Source organism: Crocodylus siamensis, chromosome 4 (genome assembly GCF_052110815.1).
Source record: "Crocodylus siamensis isolate JL-2025a chromosome 4, ASM5211081v1, whole genome shotgun sequence".
In the NCBI taxonomy this organism is placed as follows: Eukaryota; Metazoa; Chordata; order Crocodylia; family Crocodylidae; genus Crocodylus; species Crocodylus siamensis.
In genome coordinates this window covers 96961697-96988761 of record NC_143398.1, presented here as the reverse complement: position 1 = coordinate 96988761, position 27065 = coordinate 96961697, and the positions used below count along the sequence as shown (strand labels likewise).

Here is a 27065-nt window from a genome sequence, read left to right as displayed (position 1 = left end):
TCAATAACCAAGAGAGACAAAAGAGTGAGGAGAAAGGAAAGATCATTATCTCCACGTTCCAGGTGGCTTTAGATGGAAGGAGGGAGTTTACGGAGGTGGCTTATAATGGCCCATACAGGAAGCTGGACACCATGAATGACTCATGCCCCTGGTGGCTGCAGGGGCACAGCGGCAGTGGGAATGTGGTGGGGGTAAGCAGGGAAGCTCCCGCAGATGCCACCAGCGCTGTCGGCAGCAGGGCAGGGGCAAGCACCAACCAAGGCTGGCAGATGCCGCCGGCCTTTTTGTTGGGGGTGCACTGCCATGCTCAGGGGGTGCATGTGCACCTGCGTGCACCAACTACACATCACCATTGCTGGACACCCTTATGCTTACACTTGTGGATCAAACAAGCTGGGTCTTTCTTTCAGGACGATGGTATTCTTCACAGCTCAGCACTCTCAACACTGGGCAGGGCCTGGGTTCAGTACTGATTCACATCAACCTCCAGGTGACTCACTAACACCTCTGCTTGCAGCAGCCTGCAGGTTTCTTGAATGCCTCTTATCCTACCCAACCCTACTCAGCTAATGTGATAGGATGAAATCATAACACCAGGTGGCCTGGCTGCAGAACAGAAAAGGGGATTTCCATGCACTTTCTTGGAAACAGTGCATCCTGCCCTGGAGTACAGAGAATGCAGTGCAGGACGGGATGGAGCGCCGAAGAGCAAAGGAGTGGAGTCCCTGAAGCCCTCCCAGCAGAGAGTGTGCCCCCACCCCCATCTGGAAGAGATTTGTCCTGCATTCCCAAGCAAGGATGATTGCCACTCATCTGGAATCAGGTCTCCCCAGAACAGCTAGCATGGGAACGAGTGAGGGGAGTTTCCCCTCCCCCCTGAGATCATACTGGGGTCTGGGGTGGAGGTAGCCATCTGTCCAAAGCTAAGTAAGAGAGATGCAGGCTGCAGGAGATGCATGAGGGCAAGGAGGGTTATTATATTACTTATATGCATGAGAACTTTTAGGAAGACCTCTCCCACCTCTCTTGCAGCTCCAGATAAAGCAGCTGCTCTGATAGGAAGAAGAGGTCTCCCAGATATCACCCCCTGCCCCTCTGGAATTTACAGGGCTGGCAAGTATGCCATTCCAATAATAAGCACTATGAAAACATATGCTCTGAATCCAGAAATGTTGCCCTAATTATTCTGGTTCCCTTAGTGACAAGGAAAGATATTATCCCCATTGCACAGATGGGGGAATGGAGGCTGGAGAGTTTACCCGTCTGTGGCAGAGCCGGGGGCAGAACCCAATTCCTCACACTGTGCTCTAGCCCCAAGATTATCCTTGCCCTTAGCTGGGCCTTGGTGCTTCTCTGAGAGTAGTAGTGGCAAGGTGCCACTAGGAGACCACTCCTTCCCACCTCTGTCCCAGAACACACATGGCACCACCAGCAGGTTTTCCAAAGCATGGGAGAAAAGGAAGGTTTTACAAATAACAGCTATAGCAGTGAAACCCTCCAGAAGCAAGTCAACTATCATGCTGCTACTTGGAAAATCTCTGAGTACCTGCAGAGGCACAGAGCCCCTCTGTCTGCAGGCTGGAAGGTGACACTTCATCCCTTTCCATTGGGAAGTTGTCCCTCACTTTCTCAAGCAGAAGCAGCAGCAAAGACTGCACTGGAGTTAGGTACAGGGGACATGCTACAGAGCAAGGCAACAAGGAGGGGACCATGGTGGTAGAAGCCATTACCCTCACAAAGGGCCAGGGTCCCTGGAGGTGATCAAAGAGACCCAGACATTCTCCTTTCCAACACCTAGGAGGGAGAGGGACCTCAAATTGATCAGACACCTTCAGCCAGATGGGGGCAGGGGGGCAGGATGTTTGTTTTTTAAAGAAAATTTTTCATGTCCCAAGTCAAATCAGCCAAATAAATTCCTAATCCATGAGTCATTCACAAAGCAAATGTGGCCTTAATACTGGCAAACATTCTCCACCCCCACCTGGGCTTCAGATGTTTCAGATGCTTGAGGTGTGCATCAAACACGATGCCCCCACATATGGCCCCACCTAGCTACTCCATAACACCCAAGGCCCAAGCTTTAACCACTTTCATTTCCACCTCTGGCTAGTAGCAGGTATCTAGGTGTTTTTCATGCCAGTAAGTCCAACTTCCCATCCCCATAGAACTGGCCGCCCAGGCAGGGGGTCGGACCCGATGATCTGTTGTGGTCCCTTCTGACCCTAGCATCTATGAATCTAGGAACCTCCGTTCCATTCAGGCTTAGGGCTCTAGCTCAGCATTATGGGGTCTCTCCCTTGAAGACTCTGTATGCTGCCAACAGGACATTTCTTCCAGGAGTCTGCAGCCTCTGGGGATGGCACCAGTGGAGCCTGCCATACTACTCCTGCAAAGAAACCAGCCCATGGTGGTGACAACTAGATGTTGTGTACTATGTCTGTGAAGAGACCCTGCATGATGCTACCAAAAGACTGTCCCGCCCTGATCCTATAGACTGCCACCAAAGGGGTCCTCCATCTCAACAAAGGCCAGTGCCATCAATGAGACCCTCCGTCCTGACCCCACCCAGAAGCCCTGCTCAGTCATACTAAGAGACGCTCCCTCCCAGTCTGGCCAGAGTCCTCACCCTCTCTCCATTCCTTGTTAACACCATAGGCAACAAGTATGACAGTGCATGGTGGAGGCATCTCAGATCTTCCAGACCCTGGAGTGTCCTCATACAACCTGTTTGTGATGAGATGTATCACCCAGAAGGGGCAGCACCTATTCTTTTTCGCCACAGCCAGCATGGTGCCCCATGGGCTGGGGGCCGTGGGCCCTCCCAATGTCCAGTTCTTGACATATAGGCACACATCTAGAAGGGCTTCCTTCAAGGCAGCTGTCTACAGGACAGCGACTGGCTGCTGACTTGAGAAGAAAGGGCAGCGCTGGGGTTGGGGGGGAGATGGAGTTCCTGAAGTTTTCTTTCCTGGACAGTTGGAATAAATCTCTTTTTCTCTGGCCTCCTTTCCCAGACTTGATTGGTCAGCAACTGCGGAGACCCCACCCACATCCCCTCCCTGCTCCCTTCTCCCTCCCTTCACTGGCACCCCTGCTATGCACAGAAGCCAAAGAACAGCACGGGAAAGGGGTAGACAGCCAGGGAGAAGGGAACCGTGGGAAAAGGGGGTCACCTCCCCTTGGAGAGGCAATGCTGACAGCATTTCACTGAGAGCACAGAGAAATTTTGGAAGCTTCTGGGAATTCTTTGGGTGAAAATCTATATGAGAAGGTAAAAGCCTAAAGTTTAGACGTTGTATGTCTATCTGTGTATGTGGGTATGTGTGTGTGAAAGTTAAGCAGAGTAGAGAGAAGTGAGGGGGATGGAGAGTAAAGAGCAGGGTGAGCAGCTGAAAGAATTTTGGAAAAGAGGAGAGAAAGAAAAGGAAAAAAAGTGAATGGAGGAAATGGCAGAAGAAGGAGAAGCCAAGTAAATGTGGAAGGGGGAGAGGAAGGGGCACATGGAAGAAGAGAAAGCATGGAAAGACTCAAGGGAAGGAAAGGAGAGCAGGATGCAGAAGGAGATAGGGAAGAAGGGGTATGTGAGCGGCAGAGCTGGGGTGGAGTGGGGTTCCCCCACCGTCTTTTCCTCAGTGTGGACAGCCGTCTTTTCCCGCAGAGTCTGAGAGCCTTTGCTTTTTCTAACAAGAAAGGCAGTCGCACTGGGTGAGGGGCAGGGAAGAGATGCCCAAAAGGTGCTGTGTTTGGAATTCCAAACTCAACCTTAAAGTGTGTGTGGTTGGAAAACTCCCTATGTGATATATATAGAGCAGCAGGCAGATCCTGACTCGCTGTATCCTGGAGCCATGGCTCCGTGCACAGTCCCAGCATTTCTCCTGATGACAGAGTAGCCTCCGGGAGATGGAAGAGGCCCAGCTGGTCCCATCTAGCCCATTCCCCCAGACTCTCCCCTCATTTATGTAGTCTTCCCAGGCTTCATCCAGCCGGTTTCTAAATGACTGTGAGCAATGAGGCTTCTAACACTTCCTCTGGAAAACAGCTCCACGTCTGGCAGACCTCATGGCTAGGAAAGTTCTCCTAGGCACCAACCCAAATTTCCTGTTGCTCTTTCCCACCTCATCACTCCTCAGACCACCCTGAACACCTCTCTTCTCTCCCTCTGTGGAGTTTATCCTGCTGGGGCAGGAGCATAGTGAGGGAGGCTGATTTTGGCAACCCTGGCCAATGAGACATCTGGACTGTTTTTCCCCTTGCTGGTTTCTGCTCTTCCAGGAGAGAATAACGATCTGTTCCTGGTGAGAGAAGCCAGTTGGAAGCCAGTTCAACTCAGGGAGTGGGAAGGCTAGAGATGGGAAAGGGAGCTGCTCTGAATTGAATGAACAGTTGATTTTGTAAGGTCCCTTTAGGAAGAAAAGGAGAAAAAGAGGAAGGATTTGAGGAGGAGAGTTGGGAAAGAAGAAATGTGCTCAGGCATTGCAGTGGTAGAGTGGGAGAGATAGATGGTCTTGTTCTCTTCAAGCTATAGTTGACCCTTTGCCCAGCGAATCACGAGCTCCACTTGGAAGAAATAGCTGAACTCGATCTGTAGCTGAGAAGGGAGAGAGGGGAGGGGAGGGGAGAGCTGTGAGTGCCTGTGTTGACTTTGGGCACAGTTTGGTCGGAGACGCATCAGCAGGCGCTGAGAGCGGAATGAAGGGAAAGGGCAAAGTGGGAGATCAGAGAGAGGGATCAGGGCCTGCTGGAAACCTGCAACCCTACTTGGGCTTGGCATGAGGCTGGTTTGGCACTAGGCTCCTCAGCCACTGGGAAGGGCAGTGCCTGCTTGGCTAGAAGCTTCCAGGGGTGGTTGTGCTGGGGAGGTCCAAGCTCCAACTTCGGGCTAGTCTTCTTTGTGGTAGGGAGGGAGGGAAGGGATGAAGAGGAGAAAAGGCCCTGCTCTCCAATGATCATGTCAGCCAAGAAATGGGCTCCTAACCCAACCCCAGCTGAGACAGTCATTCTACCCACTTTCCCTCTTCTTCCTGAGCTATCTCCCTAGCAGTATTGCACGCCAAGCCATCTGGGCTCAGCCTGGTATGAAGAAAGGGAGGATCCTTTGTGTGGGATGAAACTAGGGGGTGGGCCATGTTCAGGCATGAGATGGGCCCCCAGCCACATACATGTCTTACAGTGATAGGGACAGGAATGCCATCTCAGGGGTCTGACTGCCCACACTACATGTGGGGCTCATTTCTTCCTGTGCCTGTGGGAGCTCAGCAAGGCTGCAAAAGGAGTGCAGGGCTTTGGCATAATGCCCTCGTCTCCCTACCTGGCTCTGGCCCTGGCCCAGCAAGGACAGACATGAGAGGGGTCATTCTGACATGTGTCAGACATGGCTGGAAGGACAGTGGTGAACCCACACAGTATATGCCACACGGCAGCAGTTTCTCACCCTTAGTCTTCCCCTGGGGGAAAGGATCCTGTGGATCCCTGTTAGAGACAGGACTGAAGGAGCCCCAACCCCAATACCCTACATGCCTGGCAAGTCTCGGGCTAATGTTCCTTCCAGCTCCTGGGGCAGCACAGGGCACTGGCAGCCAGGGCAATGGAGGCCAAAGCAAAACAGGCTTCCCCAGCCGTTCATGCTCCCCCGCCCCAGAGGAAATAGCCAATAAGTGCAATGGATTTCAATGGGAGTTTTGTTTTCCATTCGCCAGACTCTAACTCCTGGCAGATAAGAGGGGCCCGAAGTGAGCAAACATGGCTGGCTAGGTTAGGCAGGGACACGTGGCGCCAGCAGAGATGGTGGCTCACAGCCAGTGCTCCTGGAGCTTGGCTCTCCCTGGCACCTGCTTTCCCTCAAGGTGACCCACAGGCAGGGGTAGCACAGGGATGTGTGGTGGGGCAGGAAGCACAGAGGGGAAGGCTGTCAGGGAATGGCAGCAAGGCCACAGCCAAGATACAGGACCACAGAGCCAAGGCCCCTCAGGAATGCTGCTACCATGGCTCAATTATGGTGTTCCTCCTTGTGCTACTTCCCCAGCTCCCCACTACTGCTCTCTGCACCTTCATCCTCTCCATGCCTGCTTCACTGGCCCCACCCCCTGCACATGCAGAAGTGGGGATTCCCCCTGCTCCATCACTGGAGGTCTTCAAGAGCAGGTTAGATAGACATCTTCCAGGGACTGGTCAGGCATGAATTGGGTTCAGCTGCTCTTGCCTTGGGGTAGGGATGGAGGAGATGACTTCTTAAGGACCCTTCCTACCCTATTCTCTATGACTCTGTGACGCTTCAGCTCTAAGGTCAGAACCTGTTGCTATGGCTGTAGGTATTCCAATCTCCAGCAAGCCTCTTGAGCCTGGTCCAGCTGCCTCTCCAGTTCAGTCCACAGAAGAGGCTGCATGCTCTGCCTCCAGCTCCTCCTGCTGGAGAGACCAGCTTGCCTCCTTCCTGCCTTGTCTAACATAAGACTTTGGGATGAGTCTCCCTGGTGAGAAGAATCCTTTCAGATGCCATCAGCCGTTGGCATAGTGACAATTCTGAATGCCCAACAGAAGCTGGGGCAGAGATGCTGGAGGCAAGAAGTGCTCAGCAGTGGAGCAACCTCTTCCTAAGTGCAACCCCTCACTGCAAACCTGATCTGATTGTCTAGCCTACTTCTTCCAGCTCTGCAAAGCAGGGCGCTGGCCCTGGTATGACAGGCACGCGGCCCACCCTAGAGACTACTGGGCTGACCTTCACTTACCTGTTATATGCCTATCACTGTAATAGGTCTGTACACATTCATACCCTGTCAGAGGCCTAGGTTCCAGGCTTAGCTTTGCAAGTGGTTGCTTTTAGGACCTTTCCCTTTTACAGTCACTTCCCGAGTCTGTGCCTCAGTTTGTCTGTCTACAAAATGAGGGCAACACTATGTCCTTCTCCCACCAGAGCACTCATGTTTGGGATATGGGCATTTGCAAAGCACTTTCTGGTTCACAAGGAGAAGTCACCATAGAAATAAATATAGATTATTGGTTCTGTTTTCATATAGAGTCAGAGAATACTGATGTGAATGACAATAATGATGTACTTCCTCTTCCACCAATCCATGTTTCTGAGAAGGACCCTTTCCTCCGTGGCATCTCCTTTCTTGTTTGTAAGAGAAGGGTACCAGGGGCTAGATGAAGGTTTCCTCAGGCAAAAGATTCAGGGCTAGATTCAAGCAGAGGCTCAGAGGAGGGGTAAGGGACAGGAGAGGGATGGATTTGAGTATGGGGCTCCTGCAAAGGTGGAGGCATTTGTGCGGGTGAGGAGTCTCACTGGAGTGGTCAGCACATGGCTACGTCTTTGCACAGCCAGGAGCCTTTTTTTTTTTTTATATTAAAAACATTTTATTAGAAAAAGCTGTCACTATGAAACACAGGGCAGGAGTCAGCCTGAGTGTCTATGAGCCTTAGGGACAGGTTTCAGGTTCAGGTGTGAGGTGCTGGCGGATGCAGGTCCCTAGGAGCACCAAGTGAGTTCTGTAGGAGGTAGGGTCAGGCACAGGGTAGGAGTGGGGCTGGGCACTGGTTCAGGGTGTCACTTCCACTTCCCCTGGCCTATGCATTGACATTGGCCATCCTAGACAGAAATCCCAGCCCAGCTGAGCATCATGAAGGACTGCTTTCTTGACAGCAGCCCAGTCAGAAAATCCCATCTCAGGGCTTCACCTACCCTTGTGTGTCTTTTGTAGGCCATCTTGCCTTGGAATCAAGAAGGTCACTCTGAAAGCTCCTCTTTTGACACCTTGGACTTGCTGCCCCATCTTGTGAACCAGCTCCTACACTCGAGGGAGGAGGAGGAGGTGGAAGGAACGGAGAAGACAGAGGACAATGGATTAACATTAATTCTTCAGCTTTGCTCACTTCTAGCCAGATGGAGCTGTGACCGCAGTAACCAGTGACATCAGATTCCTCCAAGATACAATCACCCCAGCTTTTCTATCCTACCAGCCTGGTTGGGGAAAAGCAAGACTGCCCTCCCAGCACTTCTTAGGGCCCTTCCTGAAGAGACCAGAGGTAGAGATGAGGATCCAGAGGCTTTTACGCAGTAGAAAAAGCTGCCAAGAGCAAGTTGGTTAAGCCAAGGCTCCTTGGCAGTTTAATGAGAGTAGTGTGCAGCAGGAACCCTGAAGGACTGAGGCACGGGAGGAAAGACAAGCACACACTCCTCAACAGCTGATCTGAGGCAAGCGTGTCCTCATTGCCAAAGGGTTTGAGAGGCTGCATTGTGAGAATCACCCCAACCTGGCCCACAGGACTCAAGTGATGGGAGTCATGGGAGTCTGACAGCCCACTGCAACCCCTCTGGGATCTGTCCCCTCCCCACTGAAGGCTGGTTTCCTGGGAGGAGGTGTTGGGTAACAACGGGGTGCGATATGAGCCTCGGGAAGTTACCGGTGATTAGCTGGGTGTCGGGCTCCCATGGCAAGCGCCGGCTGAAGTCAGAGCTGACTCCAGACATGATCAGCCCGCCCCTGGGGGATTTCCGGCATACCATGCATGTGGGACGTGGTGGGGATGTCTTTGGGGACACCTCCTTCCTCAGCAACCATGGCGGCATTGACACACCCAAAGGCAACAGCTTCTTTGCCCGGACACTGCGACATGTGCGGAGGACACCACTGAGGAACCGGGGCAGTGGGGGCAAGACTGAGGCCTCCCCTGCCCCCCCGGACATCTCACCTATCATCAAGAATGCTGTGTCACTGCCGCAGCTCAACGAGGGGACATATGGGGACGGCGATGGCCTCATAGGGAAGTATGCCTTCACGAGCTCCCCCAACAGCCTCTCAGAGACACACCGTGCCTATGGTGAGTAGTCCTAGGAGCAGAGCAGGGCCTTAGAAACCTCTGTTTGCAGATGTGTCAGGGATTATCAGGCAAACAGTTTTCTTATATTCTGCCTCAGTTTCCCTCTCTGTGTCTTGGAAATAAGAGCGCCCACCTTTCAGCTCTCTGGATGGGAAGGACTGCTTAGGAGCTGCATGTGAGCCAGGGAAGCCCCAGTGAATCACAAGATGAACTTCTTCTGCAATAGCCTCTCACCCAGCACCCAGCTTTACCTGCCCTGACTTTGGTTAAACAGGGAATTGGGCCCTGCTAGGCTCAAGCCACGAGAGTGGATATGGAAGGCTTCCCCCTTCACCCAGCAGCTCTGACCCAGTGCCAAGTAGCAGTCACCCAAGAGAGTTCTCCTCCAGTGATGGGGAATGATGGGGAGAGAGGGGTTTCCAACTGGGTCTAGGCTGGGGGGCCTCGCTGCCCCCTTGGCTGGCTCAGGGAGAGAACAGGGATAGGAGACTGCCTTCCCCTCCAGCACAGGTCCTTTCATTGGGATGGCAGAGCCCCCTGGCAAGGACAGTGTCCTGCTGCTGGGCCTGCTCTTGCCTCAGGCAATAAAAGCCAAGGGGGCATTTAGTGGGTTTTACTCCAGGCTGTCCATTAGGCAACCAGCAAACTTCTCCCAGAACAGCCTGACCGTCCACACCCTACCGCAGCTCTGCCAATGCCTCTTGCTGCCAACCTGACCCAACTCTGACTATTCTAGTCCCAGCCCCCTCCATGCTGCCCTGCCAATGTCCCCGAGCCCTGGCTATTGTCTGAGCAAGAAGCCTGGGTGGTGACGTGGGGCCTGCTGCTTTTAGCACAAAGGTTGCTTTCTTGGAACTGCATCCCCCAGCTCAGCATTTCCAGGCGTGGTAACGTGCGGGGCAGGGGGAACAATGGCATAACGCGCCAGGCAGTGGGAACAATGGAAGAGCGACAGGTCTGGGTGGGACGGGAGGAGTCAGGGCCAGTTCTGGAGCCTGAGCTGAGTCTGCCGCAGCCTGTTGCTGCACAGCTGCAGCTTCCAGGACGTGGCTGCTCCTCTACTGTGGCACAGGCCAAGGTGGCTGTGGAGCAATGCTGCCACCTGCCGGACAACGGTTGTGCCACAGTGACACTGGGACCCCAGGCTGGTTGGCCCATAAACATCCCAGCTCTCTGCTGAGACCTGTCCCAGCTCTGAGCCCCCATCTCTGCTGGGCTGTGGGAGCCAAGTGCAGACCAGTCCTTAAATGCTGTGGCATGAGCCTGCTTTCCTCAGTCAATGTGTCATGTCATACATTCCTCATTTTTGTTAGTAGGGGTCATTCTTCCCCGGTACAGACTGGCCAACAAATGGTGAAATTGGTCCTAGTTTTCCAAACAGGCTGCTCCACAGGGGTGACCCTCGTCCCAGTATAGCCCCATGGACTTGCACATCACTGTCTCCTCCAGTTCATATATGAAGTCCTTGGTTCATCTCAGCCCCCTCGTACACTAACCGTCTCCCTCTCCTTTGGACCCAGCTGGCTCTCGCACAGTGCCACAGGCATCCGTCCCACTAAGGTTTTGTTGTCCTTCCAGGGCTGGAGTCCGGGTTCTGCACCATCCCTCGCGTCCCTCGCTCGGAGAAGACCCAAGACAACTCTTTCCCCGTGGAACCGGAGCTCACACGCTCAGACTCCCTGCTGTCCTTCCGGCTGGACCTCGGGCCTTCCCTCATGAGCGAGCTCTTCCACGTCATCAGCTTCTCAGAAGCTGACAGCAAGAGGCAGGAAACAGAGGAAGACTGTGGCCTGGCCAGAGGCTGGGCTGCATCACCCCTCCACCTGCATGGTGAAGGGACTGAAGATGCGCTTCCTCGGGGATTGGGGGTGCCCCACACTGACCATATAGATGGCAACACATCACCAAGCCTCTGGGGCCCCTCCAGGCAGGAGGGCAGCCTCTCAGAGGCAAGCTCACCATTGGGACTCTCCGTGTGCGCTAATGGAGAGGCCCACGCCATCCAACATGCTGAGGAAGGGCCTGCCTATGCAGGAGGACAGAACCAGAGTCCTGGATGGGAGTCAGAGCCCTCTGAGGGTGCAGGAGGACCATCGAGAGAGATCCCACAGCAGGGGCACCAGCATGACTGCAGCATGGGGGCTGGAGAATTCAACCGGGCAGCCCAAATGTTGGCTTGCCACTATGGGGGGACAAGCACCCACCGCAGCCTGGAGGAGGACGAGGAGGAGGAGGAGGATCCCCGGGTGGCGAGAACTCAGGCATCGTGGGAGAGCCCAAGCAGCAGCTACTGGCAGGTGAAGGCAGCAGTGGAGAGGTGCTCCCCCAAGGCAGCATGGAGCCAGGGAGAGGAGGAGGTTGAGGAAGAGGAGGTCGAGCTCTCGAGCATGCAGGAGGGGGATACTGTCACCGGCGAGGGCTGCAGTGACTCCTTTGAGTATACCAATGAGGAGGAGGAAGATGATGAAGTCAAGGTCTGAATAGTCACAGCGTCCCAGGGTCTTGGAATGCCCTTCCTCTTTCGGAAAGATGCAAACTCTTTCGGGGCCAGCAGCCCTCATGAGCTGACACCAGACTGCCAGGTGAACTCATGATAGAGTCACGTTTCTTTGGAGTTGTGCAGGGCTGGGATGGGTGGGTGGGGGAGAGGGGGCAGGAGGAATCTGGTGACCCTAAGAGCTCCTAGGGCAAAGGTTTCCTAGGGATGGAGGCAGGGAGAACAGATGGGCAGGAACGTAATGACAGATGCCTGGGCAGGAGCATGAGCCCAGGGGGGTATTTAAGCAAGGGGTGTTGGACTGGAACTAGGGGGCACCTCACCCTCCTGCCCCATCGGCCCCACCCCCTCCTCCCACAGCCTGCGACATGCTTGCAATGGCTCTGGCAAAGAAAGGGTGGTGGCACAAAGCCAGTGACTCTCTGCTGCTGGGAGAGATGTCACCTCCTTCCTGTGCTGCCACTTCCCAGGATGCCATACTGGCCAGTTAGGCCTCTGCAGGTGGGCTCCGCCTTCACCAGGGAGCTGGTGGTGTCCAGGGCTGCTGTGAGGTGATCAGGAATCACACACACTCCTTTTCCTCACACCGCCATTATCGTCAGAAGCCAGGCACCAGCCAAAGGGGCCGGCAAAGGAATTGTCCTGAAAAATCAAAGAAAGCCCAAGCCCCCAACAAGAAAATGACCAAGTGACTCCAGAGGGAAGTGGGGATTAAACCAAGAGCAGATCAGAAGGAGAGACAGGGCCTGCTCCCCTGTACAGCCACAGCTTTTGGCCTGGGGCCAGCACATTCCCTGAAATATGGCAATCAGGAAAGACCTCAGAGTCACCATACTGATACAAAGCGAATCAGGAGGCTGCCTTTCTCCAGGGCTGGGGCTGTCTGCCTTTGCACTTCTCCCAGTCCAAAGAGCAAAATCCTGGGCCTGGGAACTGAGCCCAGTTCTGCCATGCAGAACTACAGAGCTCCGTCTCCAGGGTGCTGGGCTGAACTCACATTGCTTTAGCCCTCTCCAGCCCTGCTGATGTCACTTTGGACCCAACCCCATGAGGGAAGGCAATCCAGTTCTTATGGGTCTACACCCAGAGCTCCTCCCATGTGGGCTCTCCAGTCCCGTCCTTGCTCTTCGCAGAACTGGGCAGGAATCCAGTGCTGGGTTTTCTCCTCCTCCTAGGGGTTGCCCCAGTCCATTTCAGAGGACAGAAATCTAGTTCCAGTTCCTCTCCTTCACCCATTGTCCTCCCATCTGATTCAACACCTGCATATGCCATTGCCTTAGACAGTGGGACCCCTGGGTAGGATCCTTCTTGTGCCCAGCAGAAATCTCCCACCCTATTGCCATCCTTGCTTGATCTGCTGCTCAGAAGGAAGGGCAGACATGTCCCATCTCCTAGATGCAAGCTAAAATCTGGCCACAGGCCCAGCTACTGCACTGTGCAGATTTTGAGAGGAGCTCCTAACCCCTCATCCCATCATGGCAATCCCTGTTCCTGTTGCACTGTCTTCAGGGAGATGCTCAGAGCAGTGACATGGGAGCTCAGTGAGGGGGATATGCAGACATCAGTGGCTTTGGGGCAGAATTCAGTACAGCTAGGGTAAAGCATGCCATGGCCCTGATCAGGGGCATGAACGAGACCTGCAGAGCAGCTGCATCATGTACTGCATCTGACACACACAGAAATCAGGAGGAGCTGCCTTCTCAGGTCATGCCTTTTCCCTCCTCCCGATTCTGTCCTCCAGGACAGCCCCATCTAGCATAATCTTCAGGACTTTGCCTCCTTCAGAACAACCCCAGTATCACTAACCCTAAGCTTTCAAAATCAGGCCTCAGCGCCCCTTCCCCAAAGCATCATAAGATCAGCTTAACAATGAGGAGGTTTTACAATCACTCGATGGGGAGTAATCTTCATTCATCTCCTGGTTCTGGACACTTGAGGGGTTGGTCCCCTTTCAAGGTTTTCCCCTCAGCCAAGGACAGCTAGGAACTATCATCTTTGGTTTCAAAGCAGCTGAGCTTCTTGGGTTCCCCCTGAATCTGGTGGCTGGGATGCTACAGGAAAATACCAACTATTGTGAGAATTGCTATAAAACCACCAGAGCTGGCCACACTACAACCCAGGTAATCAGGTTTAAGCAATGAGATGCCAGGGTCCCTGACCCCACACTGTCCCCACCCATTCCCTAGCATGAGGGACATCCTCTTAAATGTAATATGCCCTTGCACTGCCCTCCCCCCCCCCATACACACACTTAGAACAAGAAGATTTTCTCTTTGCTACAGTGACCAGTTTAGCCAGTTGAAATCTGGGCTGTCTTGGTCCTTCCATCTGCCCCAGGGACTCCCTCCCACCTCCCCTTCTCCCCCTGCCTCTCCCTCCCCACCATGCTTTTTTGGTGTCCCTTCTTCCCAGGGTGGCTGGTCCCCCTGCTCCTGGTGTCCCCAGCTGGGCATCTCCGTTGTTGCGATGTGGCCTCTTTGGAACGAGCCACTCCCCACACAGTCCCGCGTGCTAAGTCACTCGCACAGAGAAGCCTTTGTGCCCAGGCATGGAGCAGACATGATTGGGGGGTGAGGTAATTTCACTGTCCTGCACAGCACAGCCGTTGTTCTTCCCAGGGATCAGGAGGCAGTGACTGGAGAGAGCCATTCCCACACTTCCACTGCCCAGTCACTCGGGGCCCTGTTTCCATTAGGAAGCACTCGAGAGTATAATGGACAAGACTGCAACATGCATGCATGTGTAGGAGAGTCCTGGCAGACCACAGTCCACTGCCCCTTCCCATACAGGTCCTCAGGGGTCACAGCCAGCTGATCTCATCCAGCCCCCTCAGCCACATGCCATGCAGCTGTTCAGCCTTTCCATCGCAGGCCTGCCGGGGGTGGGGGTGCTGTCCCAAGGAGACCGGCCTCTGTGCCGGGGCTCGGTCTGCAGAGACAGATAGGGCCTGCTGTTCAGAAATGCTGACAGGCCCTAACACCAGCTGAAGTCCCTGGCAGCTATAAACGTTGCCCGCTCCTTGTTCCATCACACGCTAGTCCCAGGGTCTCTCTCAGGATGGTCCCTTCTCCCTGCTCTTTTTGGATTGTAACATAAGCTCCGAGCCAAAGATCTGACCCCCAGGACTATCCCCTCTGTCTCCACGCTGTACCCTGTGCACTTATTATTCTTATTAAAGCCATTTTTTATACTAACTTCTCCCCGGGTGGTTCTTCCCCACCCCCTGCAGTTTCCCACCCATCTATTCCTTCATGCTCTGCCTTGAGGGGGCTTCTCCCACAGCCAGTGCCCCTCAAGTCCTAGCCAACCCCCCTTCCATCTCTCTGCCTTGTTTTTATCTGCACTTCCAGTCCCAGGAAGACAGGATTTGCTCCTTGCTGTCAGATCACTGGACCATCCAGTCCAGTATCCTGCCTTCAGCTGTGGCTTACCCCATCCAAAAAAATTATCCATGCAGGGTGACAGGCCATGCTAAAGCTGGCCCTGCAATAACCCAGGTAATCAGGTTTAAGCAATGAGGTATCAGGGTCCCTCCTTCCTCACTGGCTGCACCCATTCCCTAGCATGAGGGTCCTTCTTGACCCTGAAATATTGCTCTGGTTGCCCTTCTCATAACCAGTGTGGCTACAGATGTGACCATCAACCATAAAACCACCCATCCTTTTAAAGGCAAACAGGACTCGTAGTAGAGATGATATCTTTTATTAGACCAACAAGATTTTTGTAAAAAAATAAAAGACATCATCTCTACTACGAGTCCCGGCTGCCTTTTCCTCTAGACCAATATGGCTACAACCTGGATAACCAGCCTTTTAAAGCACTCAGTCCTAGCATTTGATTTGATGCACTCCCACAGCAGTAAGCCCCACAGGCAGATGATACATTTTATGGGGGGTTTGTTCTGCATTGAGCAGCCATTCATTTTCTCAGGCAAGCTCTCTCAGAGGCAGGAAGGAATGAGCAACATATGCTTTTCCCCCTGTTGGAGTCTTTCTAAATAGCAATCCCTTCAGTGCTTCCCGGTTAAATTACTCTGACATTTGCCATTTTTCATCATCTGTAATTCCTGCTCAGTGCTCAAACCACAGGAATTGCCTGCCGTTCAGAGCTCCATCTCGTCCAACCATCTACAAACTGGCTGTTCCCAGAACCACTTCAAGGCTGGTGAGGAAGTCCCCTTCCAGCATGTGGAAGTCTAGTTTCTTGTCTTCCCCATGACAGGACTCTTCCCAGTCTAATGTTTTCGGGGATAGGGAAAAGATCATGCCCTGCTGGTCTCAAAGACTTTTCCTGTTCCACAATTCCTTCAGCTTCACCATCCTGGATTTTTAAGAACATAACTAACCCATAAAGCTCCCAGTGAGTTTCTGCTATTCTCTCTCTGGCATGTGTCACTTTTTAACTAGAGTGGTTGTATAAGACATTAGGTAAATGACTGTTGCTATCAGGCCACCCACTGCCTACCTTGTGTGTGAAGGAGGCAAGGTGAAAGAAGCTTTGCTCCCCAGCTGTGCCCAAGGGCCCCTACCCCTCTCTGTTCTACTGTAAATGAGATAAGACAGGGGAAGGTCTCGGTAATGGATAACCTGGCTGGAATTTCCTGGCAGATAAGCGAGGCAGTGATAAGAGGCAGGATGAGCTTCCTTATCTCTTGCTGGCACACACCTGTGCAGCTGCAAACCCTGCCCAATACCTGTGCCTGGTGCTACCAGGGGGAAGGGCAAACCATCTCTCACCCAGACAAATGATGAACAGCTGGTGGGGAAGGGTCACGGTCAATAATGGCTTCCCTGGTGGTACCATCACTGTGCTTTCCCTGCACTACTCGTGCCCCTCCCAAACAAAGGGCCAGGGCTTTCTGCTGGTACTAGACATATTGGCCATCCTCCCACCAACCTCAGACCTGGCACTTCCCCTTGCACTGCGCCATCAGTTCACCTCTGCCAGGTGGAAGTGTATCCTTGCACTATGAGAGATTGATTTCCCTCCACTGCACTCTCAGGCCTAAGAACTCTGCTCCCTACCAGTACACCCCAGCAAGGTGCTCTCTTGTGGTGCCAGGGCTGGAGAAATCTCCATCCCGCTCTGCTAATTACATCCCCCTGTGCCTAGAGGAGATGTTTTACCCACAGAAGAGAACATCTGCTTCTGCCCCAAGACTAAGAGGGCCCACTTTGGGGTGCTCACTGTAAAACCCAGGAGTCCAGCCAAGTATATGAACCCACAGCCTCTCCTCAGGTGCCTAGATGTCAGAATTAAGAACTTCACAGGACCACAGAGTGGTTAGGAAGTGATGGTCTCTCAAAAGAGACATTTATTAAGCAAGCCTGTGGCACCCATCAATCTTGTTTGAAGGAGGTGACCCTGAACCCACCCTTCACACTCAGGTAGGAAATCTTTTCATAATCATGTCGGTTGGGGAACTCCAGCTCATGCCCACCTGGCAGCTTCACCTGGAACTTGTCTCCCAGGAAGTGGATAAGAATCTGTGAAAAGATAAAGGGAACAGGGGAAAGGCCAGGAAGTGGGAGTGTGATTAGCACCACCATCCAACAACTGGATGCAGACATCATGGACCAGTCCCCAGGGCAAAGGCACAATGGACCCAACCCTAGTAGCCTTCACCAAGGTGCTGGGAGCTGAAGTCCCCTTGCAGGGTTGGGGATGAAGGGACTAGATTGTGTATGGAAGCTAAGCTCTTGCCTTTACTAGGAATCCAAGAGCAAAATATCCCTGCTGTTGCTAAAATAGGGTCAGCTGCTCTGGAGGGTACCAGTGTTAGGAGCCTAAGTGTAGACCACAATCCAGTAGCCACCTCTGTTTCTAAACACTGTTTTGCTTAGACCTATTTGAGGGGAGCAGGGCACCCCACTGAACCTTGTCTCTACCAGCTTTCCCATTGGTACAGACCGCACAGGACCTGTCCTGGGAATAGCAACAATGAGGAAATTGCATCCAGAGCCATACACGCAGCCTGAGAGGACCAGTGAGCTCTTTATAGAGCAATAAAGAACTAACATTGGTAAACTAACATGGCACTTCAATCCTCACCCTTCTCCTTGACCCAGACAAAGCACTGAGGGCAACACATGAAAACCCATTTCTAAACCAAGAAGTAACATAATTATGGCTAACATGCACACATTCTAAAAGGCGAGTGCCTGCTGCAGGAAAAGGAATTAGTAGAGGGAAGTTAGAGACAGATAAGGTTTGTGGGGCAGGAGAGAAGGCTGGTGGTAGCTGGGAGGAAGGAACAAGGTGTATGCTGCAAGGCTTGCCCCTCTCCCTGCAGAGATGTGATCACCTGCAGAGCCATGGCACAGGGCACCAGGGACCCCAGGGCAGGTCACAGGCCAGATTCCAGAGGGAGCCCCCCAGTGTGGACAGAGACAGAGGCATCCAGTGGAGAAAGAGCAAGGCCTGTGGGAACTGGAACTCTGAGCAGGAAAGGAGCTTAGGAGGAGGGTTTTGGGGGACGTTGACACAGAGAAACTGCCCCTGAAGGTGCCAGCTGTGCTGTGCAGAAGTGGGATAGAGAAGTGGAGTTGCCTGCCCAGCCACTGCTCCTACATCTAGGTCCTGTCTGCACTCTCACCTTGACTTCCGAGCCCTTGGAGAATGGTATGTGGTGCTCACGGTATTCCTCCTGCCAGTGGTTAGAGCATCTGGAGTTGCAGACAATGACAGATTCATCGAAGCGGGGGTTGAAATGCAGGGCCAAGTCACTGGAACTTTTGCCAATGTTAAATGCAAATCTGTGGGAGAGGGAAATTAGAAACCCAAGACGGTTTGCAGGGGCTGCTCGACTAGCGCCCCCCTCAAGAGGAGAGGGGTGGATCTCATTGTACCCACCCCTCATGCTGTGCCCTCCATGGCCAGGGATAGGGACACACCCTTTCAGCTTTGGTCTGAACAAGACTTTCAAGGGAGGAAAGCCAGCTGGGCAGATCCAGCACCAGACTGAGACTCAGGAAATGTGGGTTTAATTCCCAGTTCTGCCCAAGACCCCGTGTGTGATACAACAACAGCTATATTGCCCTCTCTGTGGCTCTGTTCCCCACCTGAGAAAGAGGTGAGGGTGGTCCTCACATCCTATGGGAATGGGAGTCCTGACAAGCATCAGGAAGACCTAAGGCTTAATTCTCCAGTCAAAGAGTAGGCACTCCCCCCACACAGGGAAATCAAGGCACTGCCCCCCTCCTGCCACCACAAGCCCTACTCATCTGACACAGCCATCTTGTGCTCACCTGTCAGTGTCATCAGAGATCTTGCCTTTTACCTTCAGGACCTCCCCAGGCTTCACATCCAGGTTGACAATTTCAAACTTCTCCTGTGGAAGAGAGAGCAAATCTCATGAGACTCCTTGAGACAGCCACTGTCCCCCATCGTGAAAGGGAATCCACCAAGACTGAAGTTCAGGAGGTCCATCTTGTCCTGTGACATGAGCTGGGAAAGGGCTCACATCCTTCCCAGGTGCCACCTCATGGCCTTGCCCCCTTCACACCAACACAGCAGTGCCTCGGATCCTTGCTTGGCCAAGGCAACACGGTAGTTCTGGGCAGGGGGTGAGTAAAAAAGTGAAAAAACGCATGAGAGAAGGCAGAGAAAACTCAAGAGCAGAAGAGGCAAGAGAGAGAGGCCCTGAGTGAGGAGAGGAAAGCGCTCAGTGCCTGACAGAGGGGAGATGTGGCACTCCTTACAGACATTTTCTTTGGTGGGGAGGCAAGATACAGCCTGGAGCTGCTGGCAGTCCAGAATGTATATGCCTCACCCAGGGGATCATAGACCTCAGCTTCCCCAAGCGTTACACATTAACAAACCACATGACTCTGATTCAAACCATAATTGACTCTTGTTCACTAGAGAATACAAAAGACTGAATCAATACCCTGCCCTGGGCCAGAGGGTTTGGAAATCAGCCTTCACCAAGAAGGAAATCAGCCCTTAGAGAGTTACCTTAGCCACCAACCTGGAGCAGAAGCCCTTCCCCCCCACCCCTCGGCGCTGATCCTGAGGGACCATCACAAAGGGACCCTCTCCACTACTACTCCTTCCCTCTTCCTTCACTCCACTGCAAAAGTTGTCCCACCTGCTCCTCTCCTGTAAAGAAGCATTGCCCTGGCAGATCTCATCCCTCCCCTTCCCCAGGCAACAGGTACATGGTGGGAACAGATAGTGTCCAGGTGCAGAGGGGTTGTTTTACCAAGATCCATCGGCGATGGTGTGGGAGATGGTGGGGGGTTTCCAACATGTGGCCACAAGTGCTGAGAGATAGAAGTTACCCTAGAAAAGCCCCCCTCTACCTGTCACTTCAGAGTGGCTGGGTGCTGAGAAGAAGGGAGGGTATCTGCTCTGATACAAAAGCATATAGGCTACACCGGGGTGGGCAATTATTTCAGGCAGAGGGCCGCTTACTGAGTTTTGGCAAGCCATCCAGGGTCACATGACAGGCAGTCAAGGGCAGATAAATATTTATTTTCTAAATTTTTTAGGGGCCCCACAGGCCGGATAGAAAGGCCTGGTGGGCTGCATATGGCCTGTGGGCCGCATTTTGCCCATCCCTAAGCTACAGGCACAGCTACTAGCACTGATGATAAACGCTTTACCATAGGAGGTGTTTGCTATGAGGGCAGGACTGAAAGGCCATGAGGGTTAGCAAATTCTCTCTTCTGTCAACCAGCACAAAGGGCCGAGGCTACCATGGCAGTAATTGAAAAGTTTTTCTAGTTTAGCATGGGGTTTGAGGTACAGGGTGTCAGTGCTGAGAACTGGACCAGATGCATTTCTTATCGTGCTGCTGTTGGCAAGAGGCAGGCTGGGCACCACTATGAAAGGCAAGAGACACTGGCTTAGGCACATCTATGGCAGGAGTGTGTTACTGCTGAGAAGTGTAGGAGCTGAACAGTCACCCCCTACCCTGTGTTCTTACATGAAACACTCAGCAGCCCACTGGATCTAGGATCTCCACCATCTTTACTCTCACCACACCCCTGTGAGGCAGGGGGTACAACCACCACCTCCATTTTACATCCAGAGCACTGAGAGGCTAAATGACATGATCGAGGCCATACAAGAAGCCTGGGCCAGAGCAAGGATTTGAAGCTAGGTCTACCCACATCCCAGACTAGCATCCTAACCAGCAGAATAGCTCCCCACAACACATCACTGCAAACTGGGCAAGATGGAGAAAAAGAGATCCTAACAAGGAATAAGCACTCTACCATACCACTCATGTGTCAGGAGGAGTGATGGGTTTTGTCTCTTGAGTTTGTTGCCAGGCGGAGTTTAGGGCTGTTCAGAAGCGAAAGTGGTATGTATGAGGGACAGAGGGGAGATCTGCAAGGAAGCTGTAGAGTTAGGAGCATGACAGGTGTGTAAAAGCCAAAGGAAGCAGAGGATGGCAACCCAAGTAAAAGACAATAAGAAATTGTTTTTTAGATATATAGGGAGTAAAAGGAAGGCCCAGGGAGGAATAGGACCTCTGCTAAATGGGCAGAAACAATTGGTGACGGACAGAGGGGACAAGGCTGAACTCCTCAACGAGTTCTTCGCCTCAGTGTTCCTAAGCGAGAGGCATGACAAGTCTCTCACTGGGAGTGTAGGGAGGCAGCAGCAAGGCACCAGACTTCCATGCGTGGACCCTGAGGTGGTGTAGGGTCACTTGGAAGAACTGGATGCCTTTAAGTCGGCAGGCCCGGATGAGCTCCATCTGAGGGTACTGAAGGCACTGGCCGACATCATTGCAGAGCCACTGGCGGGAATATTTGAACGCTCGTGGTGCACGGGTCAAGTCCCGGAGGACTGGAAAAGGGCCAATGTGGTTCCCATTTTCAAGAAGGGGAGGAAGGAGGACCCGGGCAACTATAGGCCAGTTAGTCTCACCTCCATCCTTGGCAAAATCTTTGAAAAAATTATCAAGGCTCACATTTGTGAGAGCCCGGCAGGGCAAGTTATGCTGAGGGGAAACCAGCATGGGTTCGTGGCAGGCAGATCATGCCTGACCAATCTAGTCTCTTTTTATGACCAGGTCACAAAACGCCTCGACGCAGGAGGAGGGGTGGATGTCGTATACTTGGACTTCAGGAAGGCCTTTGATACGGTATCCCACCCCATACTGGTGAACAAGTTAAGGGGCTGTGACTTGGATGACTGCACAGTCCAGTGGGTGGAGAATTGGCTGGAGGGTCACACCCAGAGAGTCGTGGTGGATGGGTCGGTTTCAACCTGGAGGGGTGTGGGCAGTGGAGTCCCGCAGGGCTCGGTCCTTGGACCGATACTCTTTAATGTCTTCATCAGCGACTTGGACGAGGGGGTGAAATGTACTCTGTCCAAATTTGCAGATGACACTAAGCTATGGGGCGAAGTGGACACGCCGGAGGGCAGGGAACAGCTGCAAGCAGACCTGGACAGGTTAGACAAGTGGGCAGAAAACAACAGAATGCAGTTCAACAAGGAGAAATGCAAAGTGCTGCATCTAGGGAGGAAAAATGTCCAGCACACCTACAGCCTAGGAAATGACCTGCTGGGTGGCATGGAAGTGGAAAGGGATCTTGGAGTCCTAGTGGACTCCAAGATGAACATGAGTCGGCAGTGTGACGAAACCATCAGAAAAGCCAATGGCACTTTATCATGCATCAGCAGATGCATGACAAATAGGTCCAAGGAGGTGATTCTTCCCCTCTATCGGGCGCTGGTCAGACCGCAGCTGGAGTACTGCATGCAATTCTGGGCGCCGCACTTCACGAAGGATGTGGATAATCTGGAGAGGGTCCAGAGAAGGGCCACTCGTATGGTTAAGGGCCTGCAGGCCAAGCCCTACGAGGAGAGACTAGAGAAACTGGACCTTTTCAGCCTCCGCAAGAGAAGGTTGAGAGGCGACCTGGTGGCTGCCTATAAGTTCATCAGGGGGGCACAGAAGGGAATTGGTGAGTATTTATTCACCAAGGCCCCCCCGGGGGTTACAAGAAATAATGGCCACAAGCTAGAAGAGAGCAGATTTAGATTGGATATTAGGAGGAACTTCTTCACAGTTCGAGTGGCCAAGGTCTGGAACGGGCTCCCAAGGGAGGTGGTGCTCTCCCCTACCCTGGGGGTCTTCAAGCGAAGGCTAGATGTGTATCTAGCTGGGGTAATGTAGGCCCAGCACTCTTTCCTGCTTATGCAGGGGGTCGGACTCGATGATCTATTGAGGTCCCTTCCGACCCTAGCATCTATGAATCTATGAATCTATGAATCTATGAATAGAAACAGGAATGCAGGGCACTTGTTACTTGAATGTGGGGACCTGCTTTGGGCTGAAATACAGGCTCAGCAGTGTAACGGGGAACCACAGGCTAAAATAACAAAGTAACACGGACAAGTGACTGGGACAGACATAATGCACAGGGGACAGCATCCTTTGCTGGTGAAGCTTCACCCCCCTGGAAGGCCATACTGATCAGAGGAATGGCTTTGTGCAGATGGCCCTTCTCACTCAGCACACCCCCATGGGAACATCATGGCCAGATCTGTTAAGTATAGGGACCCATGAAGGGTTTAGCTGCTGCCTCTTCCCAACAGGAGCTGCCCAACTCTGGGGAGGAGGCCAGAGTTTGGTTTGGCTTGGGCGTCAGCGACAGGACCATTGACTGTATTCCAAGTGCAGCCTCTTAATTAAATGCTTTGTACTGAACTCCCTTGAGAGCCACGTGGGAGAAGTCCAAACTTGAAACCATGCTGGGTCAAGAGAGGAGTCATGGAGTCCTCCTCCTCCCCAGACAAATTCCCCATTAACTCAGCTTTTCTGTGTATTGAAGAACAAGCAGCCTGGCCAATAACACCTAGTGAACAGTTACTCACATGAATGACCTTACTGGTATGAACAGAGCTATGCGTGTATATCTGAGGGACTTGCAAGATGTCTCAGCACAAACCTGAAGGAGTGCCACATGCTGTGAGCCCCAGGCAGGGAAACAGGGGCTTCTCAGTTCCAGTCTCAGTGGTGATACTAATCTTCTGTGTGGCATTAGAGCAGGAGTATGCCTAGGGTCACTGTAGGGGAATTCCTTCCTGCTGCATAGGCCCAGGGATGAAAGGCCTCTCCAACACAGCTAGTGTATCCAGTTGTGCATCCTTGGAACAAACTGACATCTGAGTGCATCTGAGTGGGAGGTGCTGGAGTATTTCACCACCCCAGCTAGCCATTTGGCATGATGATAGGGCAGGGGTGGCCAACATGTAGGACACATGCCACAAGTGTCACAGGCAGCTTCTGTGTGTGTGACAGGTAGCATACTGGGAAGGGGACAGGCAGCATAGTGGTATAGTGGCAGAAAGAGCAGGAAGCATAAAACAGAGGGGGGACAGGAAGCATAAAACAGAGCAGCAGATCAGGTAAGGAAAAGGTAGTGCTTGGGGAGACTTTAGGGCTAGTTTCTGGAATGACAGGCAAAAAGGTTGGCTCCTGCTTGTCTAGGACAGGGGTTTCCAAAGTTGTGCCTGTGAAGGGCCTTTACAGAGGGGCAGTCCTGGGTGGCAGGCTGCCTCAAAGGGCCTTGAATGTCACACTTTGGGACCTCTTAGTCTAGAGAGGTTGTTGCAACGCTGGTGTAAATCCCAGCATCCCTGTCCTGCACCAAGGGCCAAGCTAACCACAAGCTATGTGAGGCATATTGCCTACCCTCTTGGGCTCCACACTAGCCTCAGCACCTGCAAAGCTCACTGCAGCAGTGAGGCCTCTGCAGCATTTGGTAGATAGCATTAGGCAGCTCTCTAGAGCACAGCATGTCCAAGTTGCTGACTGGCATGTGAGAAGTATGGTGCAAGGCACAGTCTCTGGCACAGAGATGGCAATTACCTTGTTTCAGGGTCAAGCTTCTGGCCTGAGAAGAAAGTCGAAAGCAGGGTAGATTTGCTTCTCTGAGAAGAAAGCGCAGCAAGTGGTAATCTTGTTTAGGTGGTTTCAGTGATTCTGAAGATGAGTCACAGAGAAGAAAGTCTGCCTGAGGGCACTTGCAAAGGAGGAAGAAGGTCTGAGCAGAGAGCAGGAAAGGAGAAGAAGGTGTATGCGGGGAAAGAAGGAGACCAGGTAAGAGCTTCTGGAGGATATCCTGATCCTCTGTTCCAGCAGAGCCTTGGCTGCAGCCCCCTTCCCCATGTTGGGCATCTATCCAAAGCAGGGTTACAACAGTGCAGACTTCCCATAAACCTGGGGACCTGTATCTTGGTATCTCCAGAGAAGCCTCCACAGGGCAATGCCCCTTTTCTGTTAAACAAAGCCTCCCCCGATGGAAGGCAATGTGGGTGGGAGCATTAAGTGAACAAGCTCTCCCCAGGCACCAGGGAGCGTGCGTGTGTGTGTGTTTGTGTGTGTGCACGTGTGCGCATAGGCAACTGGTCAGGGTACACAGGGGTGAACATGCCCCCCCCGGTGGGGCCAGCACCCCCATGCAATAGCCAACACTCATGCCATCAGTAGGGCTGATGCTCCCCCACAATCCCCCTCCAGACATTGGCCACCGCTGTTGGCGGCTTCTGCAGGTGCCCCCCCCCCCCAGATTCAGGAGGCACCAGTCGTGTGTGTGTGTGTGTGTGTGTGTGTGTGACCATCCTGCACCTGGGTGGGGTGGCAGACTTGGAAGGAATCATCTACCATTAGCAGGGGAAGTTATGATTCTAACACATATGTGCACATATGCACGCAGATGTTGTGATCTTCAAACACCCATTTCCTTAGGTGCCTGAAGGCTGCACTTGCATGTTTTACTGAGACAGTGTTGGAGGTTTTCAAGACCCAGCTAGACAACTTTGGCTGGAATGATCTAGTTGGGGTTCATCCTGCTTTGAGCAGGGGGTTGGACGAGATGACCTCCTGAGGTCCCTGCCAACCCTAACTTTCTGTGATTCATGCTTTGTAGCTGTAGGTCTGATCACGGGCAGCAGGGGCTAGCTGTCAAGGGTGTATGCCCACTGGGGACAAAACAGGCCTTAAACAGGATTTGAGTGTATTTAAACCAGGACTCTCTTTGGAGGGGTGGGGGCTCATATGGAGGAGATTCTGGGAGTTAATAGAATACTAATAATGCCAGCTTACATTTATAGCTCCTTTTATCCCAACGAGGTCACAAAGCATATAAGGGAATCGTGTCACTGAAATGCAGCCACCTGCAGGGTGGAAAAGGGCAGCAGATTCACAGTGCCTGGCAGCACCAAACAATAACTCAGGAGAATAAAGGAAGACAAATGTCATTTCTGAATAGGAATGCAGGGACTGTGCTTACCATATCAGACCTGGGTCACAGCACTGAGGTTTGCAGCCCTACCCACCAATCCTGCCGCGCCTCCAGGGTCAGGAAGATCTCTGAGGCCCTCAGCAGGGCTTGCAAAATCTCATGCTTCTTGGTATGGTCATAACTGTCAGGGTCATTTGGGCTGTTGACATCACAACCACAACCATGTGTGTGACATCCAGTAGTTTTAGAAAACAGGCAGAGAGCTGGGTCCTGCCAAGTCAAGGCACTCTCTCTGATCCTTGAGCCCTCGGTGATGCCAGAGCCCATTTAAAATAGGGAAGAGATGATTGACCTATGAAGTCAATAAAAGATGGACAATGCCAAAGGTATTTTGTTTTCTTACTGAAAGAAAGCAGGCATATGTGTGTGTGTGCATGCATGTGCACACATGCCACCCCTAGCATTCTGCTAAGGACCAGGTCTGAGGGACAGGCTCACCAGCACTGTTGCTTCCCTAAGGTCTGGTCCGTCCTACAATGTTTTCTGGGCTTAGCTATGTCAGCAAGGTGGAAGGAAAAAACATTCCCCCTAGCTGATGTAGCTAGACTGGCAAAACTCCCAATAGTCTGGATGCAACTAGGCTGGCAGGAAAGGGCTTCTGGTAGCATAGCTAGTGTTGTCTTAAGAGATGGTACAGCTACGGCAGCAGAAAATCCCTTTCTGCTGCCAAACATGGTGTCTCCACTAGGGGCCTCTGCCAATAATAATACAGGTACAGCTATGGTGGCATCAGCCCCACAATGTGTAGACCATCAGCCCTAAGACAGCTGGTCTACTAACTAGCTTGTAGCAAAGAAGTAGCAGCCAAGAATAAATATGATGGGAGTATTGCGTGTCAGGCAGACCCAACTCTCCATGCAAGATAAAGAGCAGGAGAGGAAAGCCACTCCTGCTTGGAATAACAGCCATTCAGCACAGTAGTATTTCCTAGCATATAAAACAATGGCAGCTCCGTACCAAACAGGCATTGCTTTCCAGTAGCTATTTATTGCCCTAGATCAAGGTTATCCAACTTCTAAGTAGCCAGAAGCCAAACATCCCATGGCCTACACAAGCAGGGGGCCACATGCCCCCAGGCCACATCAAGGTGAGCCACAGCCCCGTCAGGCTATATACTGTGTGGGTGGCCTGCCCCACCCCACCCATAGTATACCATGCATCCATGCCCCACCTCCCCACCACTATACCCCTCACCCTCATGGGCTTTACCTCCCCAGCTACTGTACCACGTGGCCCCAGTTTCCCCCTCCTCTCCTCCAGCTGCCCTGTGCCATGCTGCACTGTCCTGGTCCCTGGGGTAGAGGCAAACAGTGAAAGTCAGAGGAGGGAGGGGAAGTCTGGAGGCTCCAGCTGCTATTGCAGCCAGAGCAATAGGAGAAGTGGCAGCTGGGCAGGAGCCCAGGAGCAGCAACCTAACCCCTCACAGGCTACGTATGGCCCAAGAGCGGCTAGGATCTGGAACCAACTTCCAAGAGAAGTGG

At 52.7% G+C, this 27065-nt stretch overlaps 2 protein-coding genes across 2 annotated transcripts; one reads left to right on the top strand and one right to left on the bottom strand.

Moving 5' to 3' along the window:
• The first annotated feature begins 3095 nt into the window (after nucleotides 1-3095).
• Nucleotides 3096-14480, top strand: CDC42EP1 (CDC42 effector protein 1). Its single transcript, XM_090043071.1, has 3 exons — nucleotides 3096-3271; nucleotides 7698-8817; nucleotides 10396-14480. Exons 2-3 carry the CDS (start codon nucleotides 8382-8384, stop codon nucleotides 11295-11297), a joined length of 1338 nt encoding a protein of 445 aa, XP_089899197.1. The 5' UTR covers nucleotides 3096-3271; nucleotides 7698-8381; the 3' UTR covers nucleotides 11298-14480.
• Nucleotides 14481-16594: 2114 nt separating this feature from the next.
• Nucleotides 16595-19152, bottom strand: LGALS2 (galectin 2). Its single transcript, XM_090043072.1, has 4 exons — nucleotides 19015-19152; nucleotides 18562-18644; nucleotides 17910-18069; nucleotides 16595-16800 (listed from the first exon to the last, which is right to left on the bottom strand). The coding sequence occupies exons 1-4, from the start codon at nucleotides 19018-19020 to the stop codon at nucleotides 16654-16656; spliced, it is 396 nt and encodes a 131-aa protein (XP_089899198.1). The 5' UTR covers nucleotides 19021-19152; the 3' UTR covers nucleotides 16595-16653.
• Between the last annotated feature and the right edge of the window lie 7913 nt (nucleotides 19153-27065).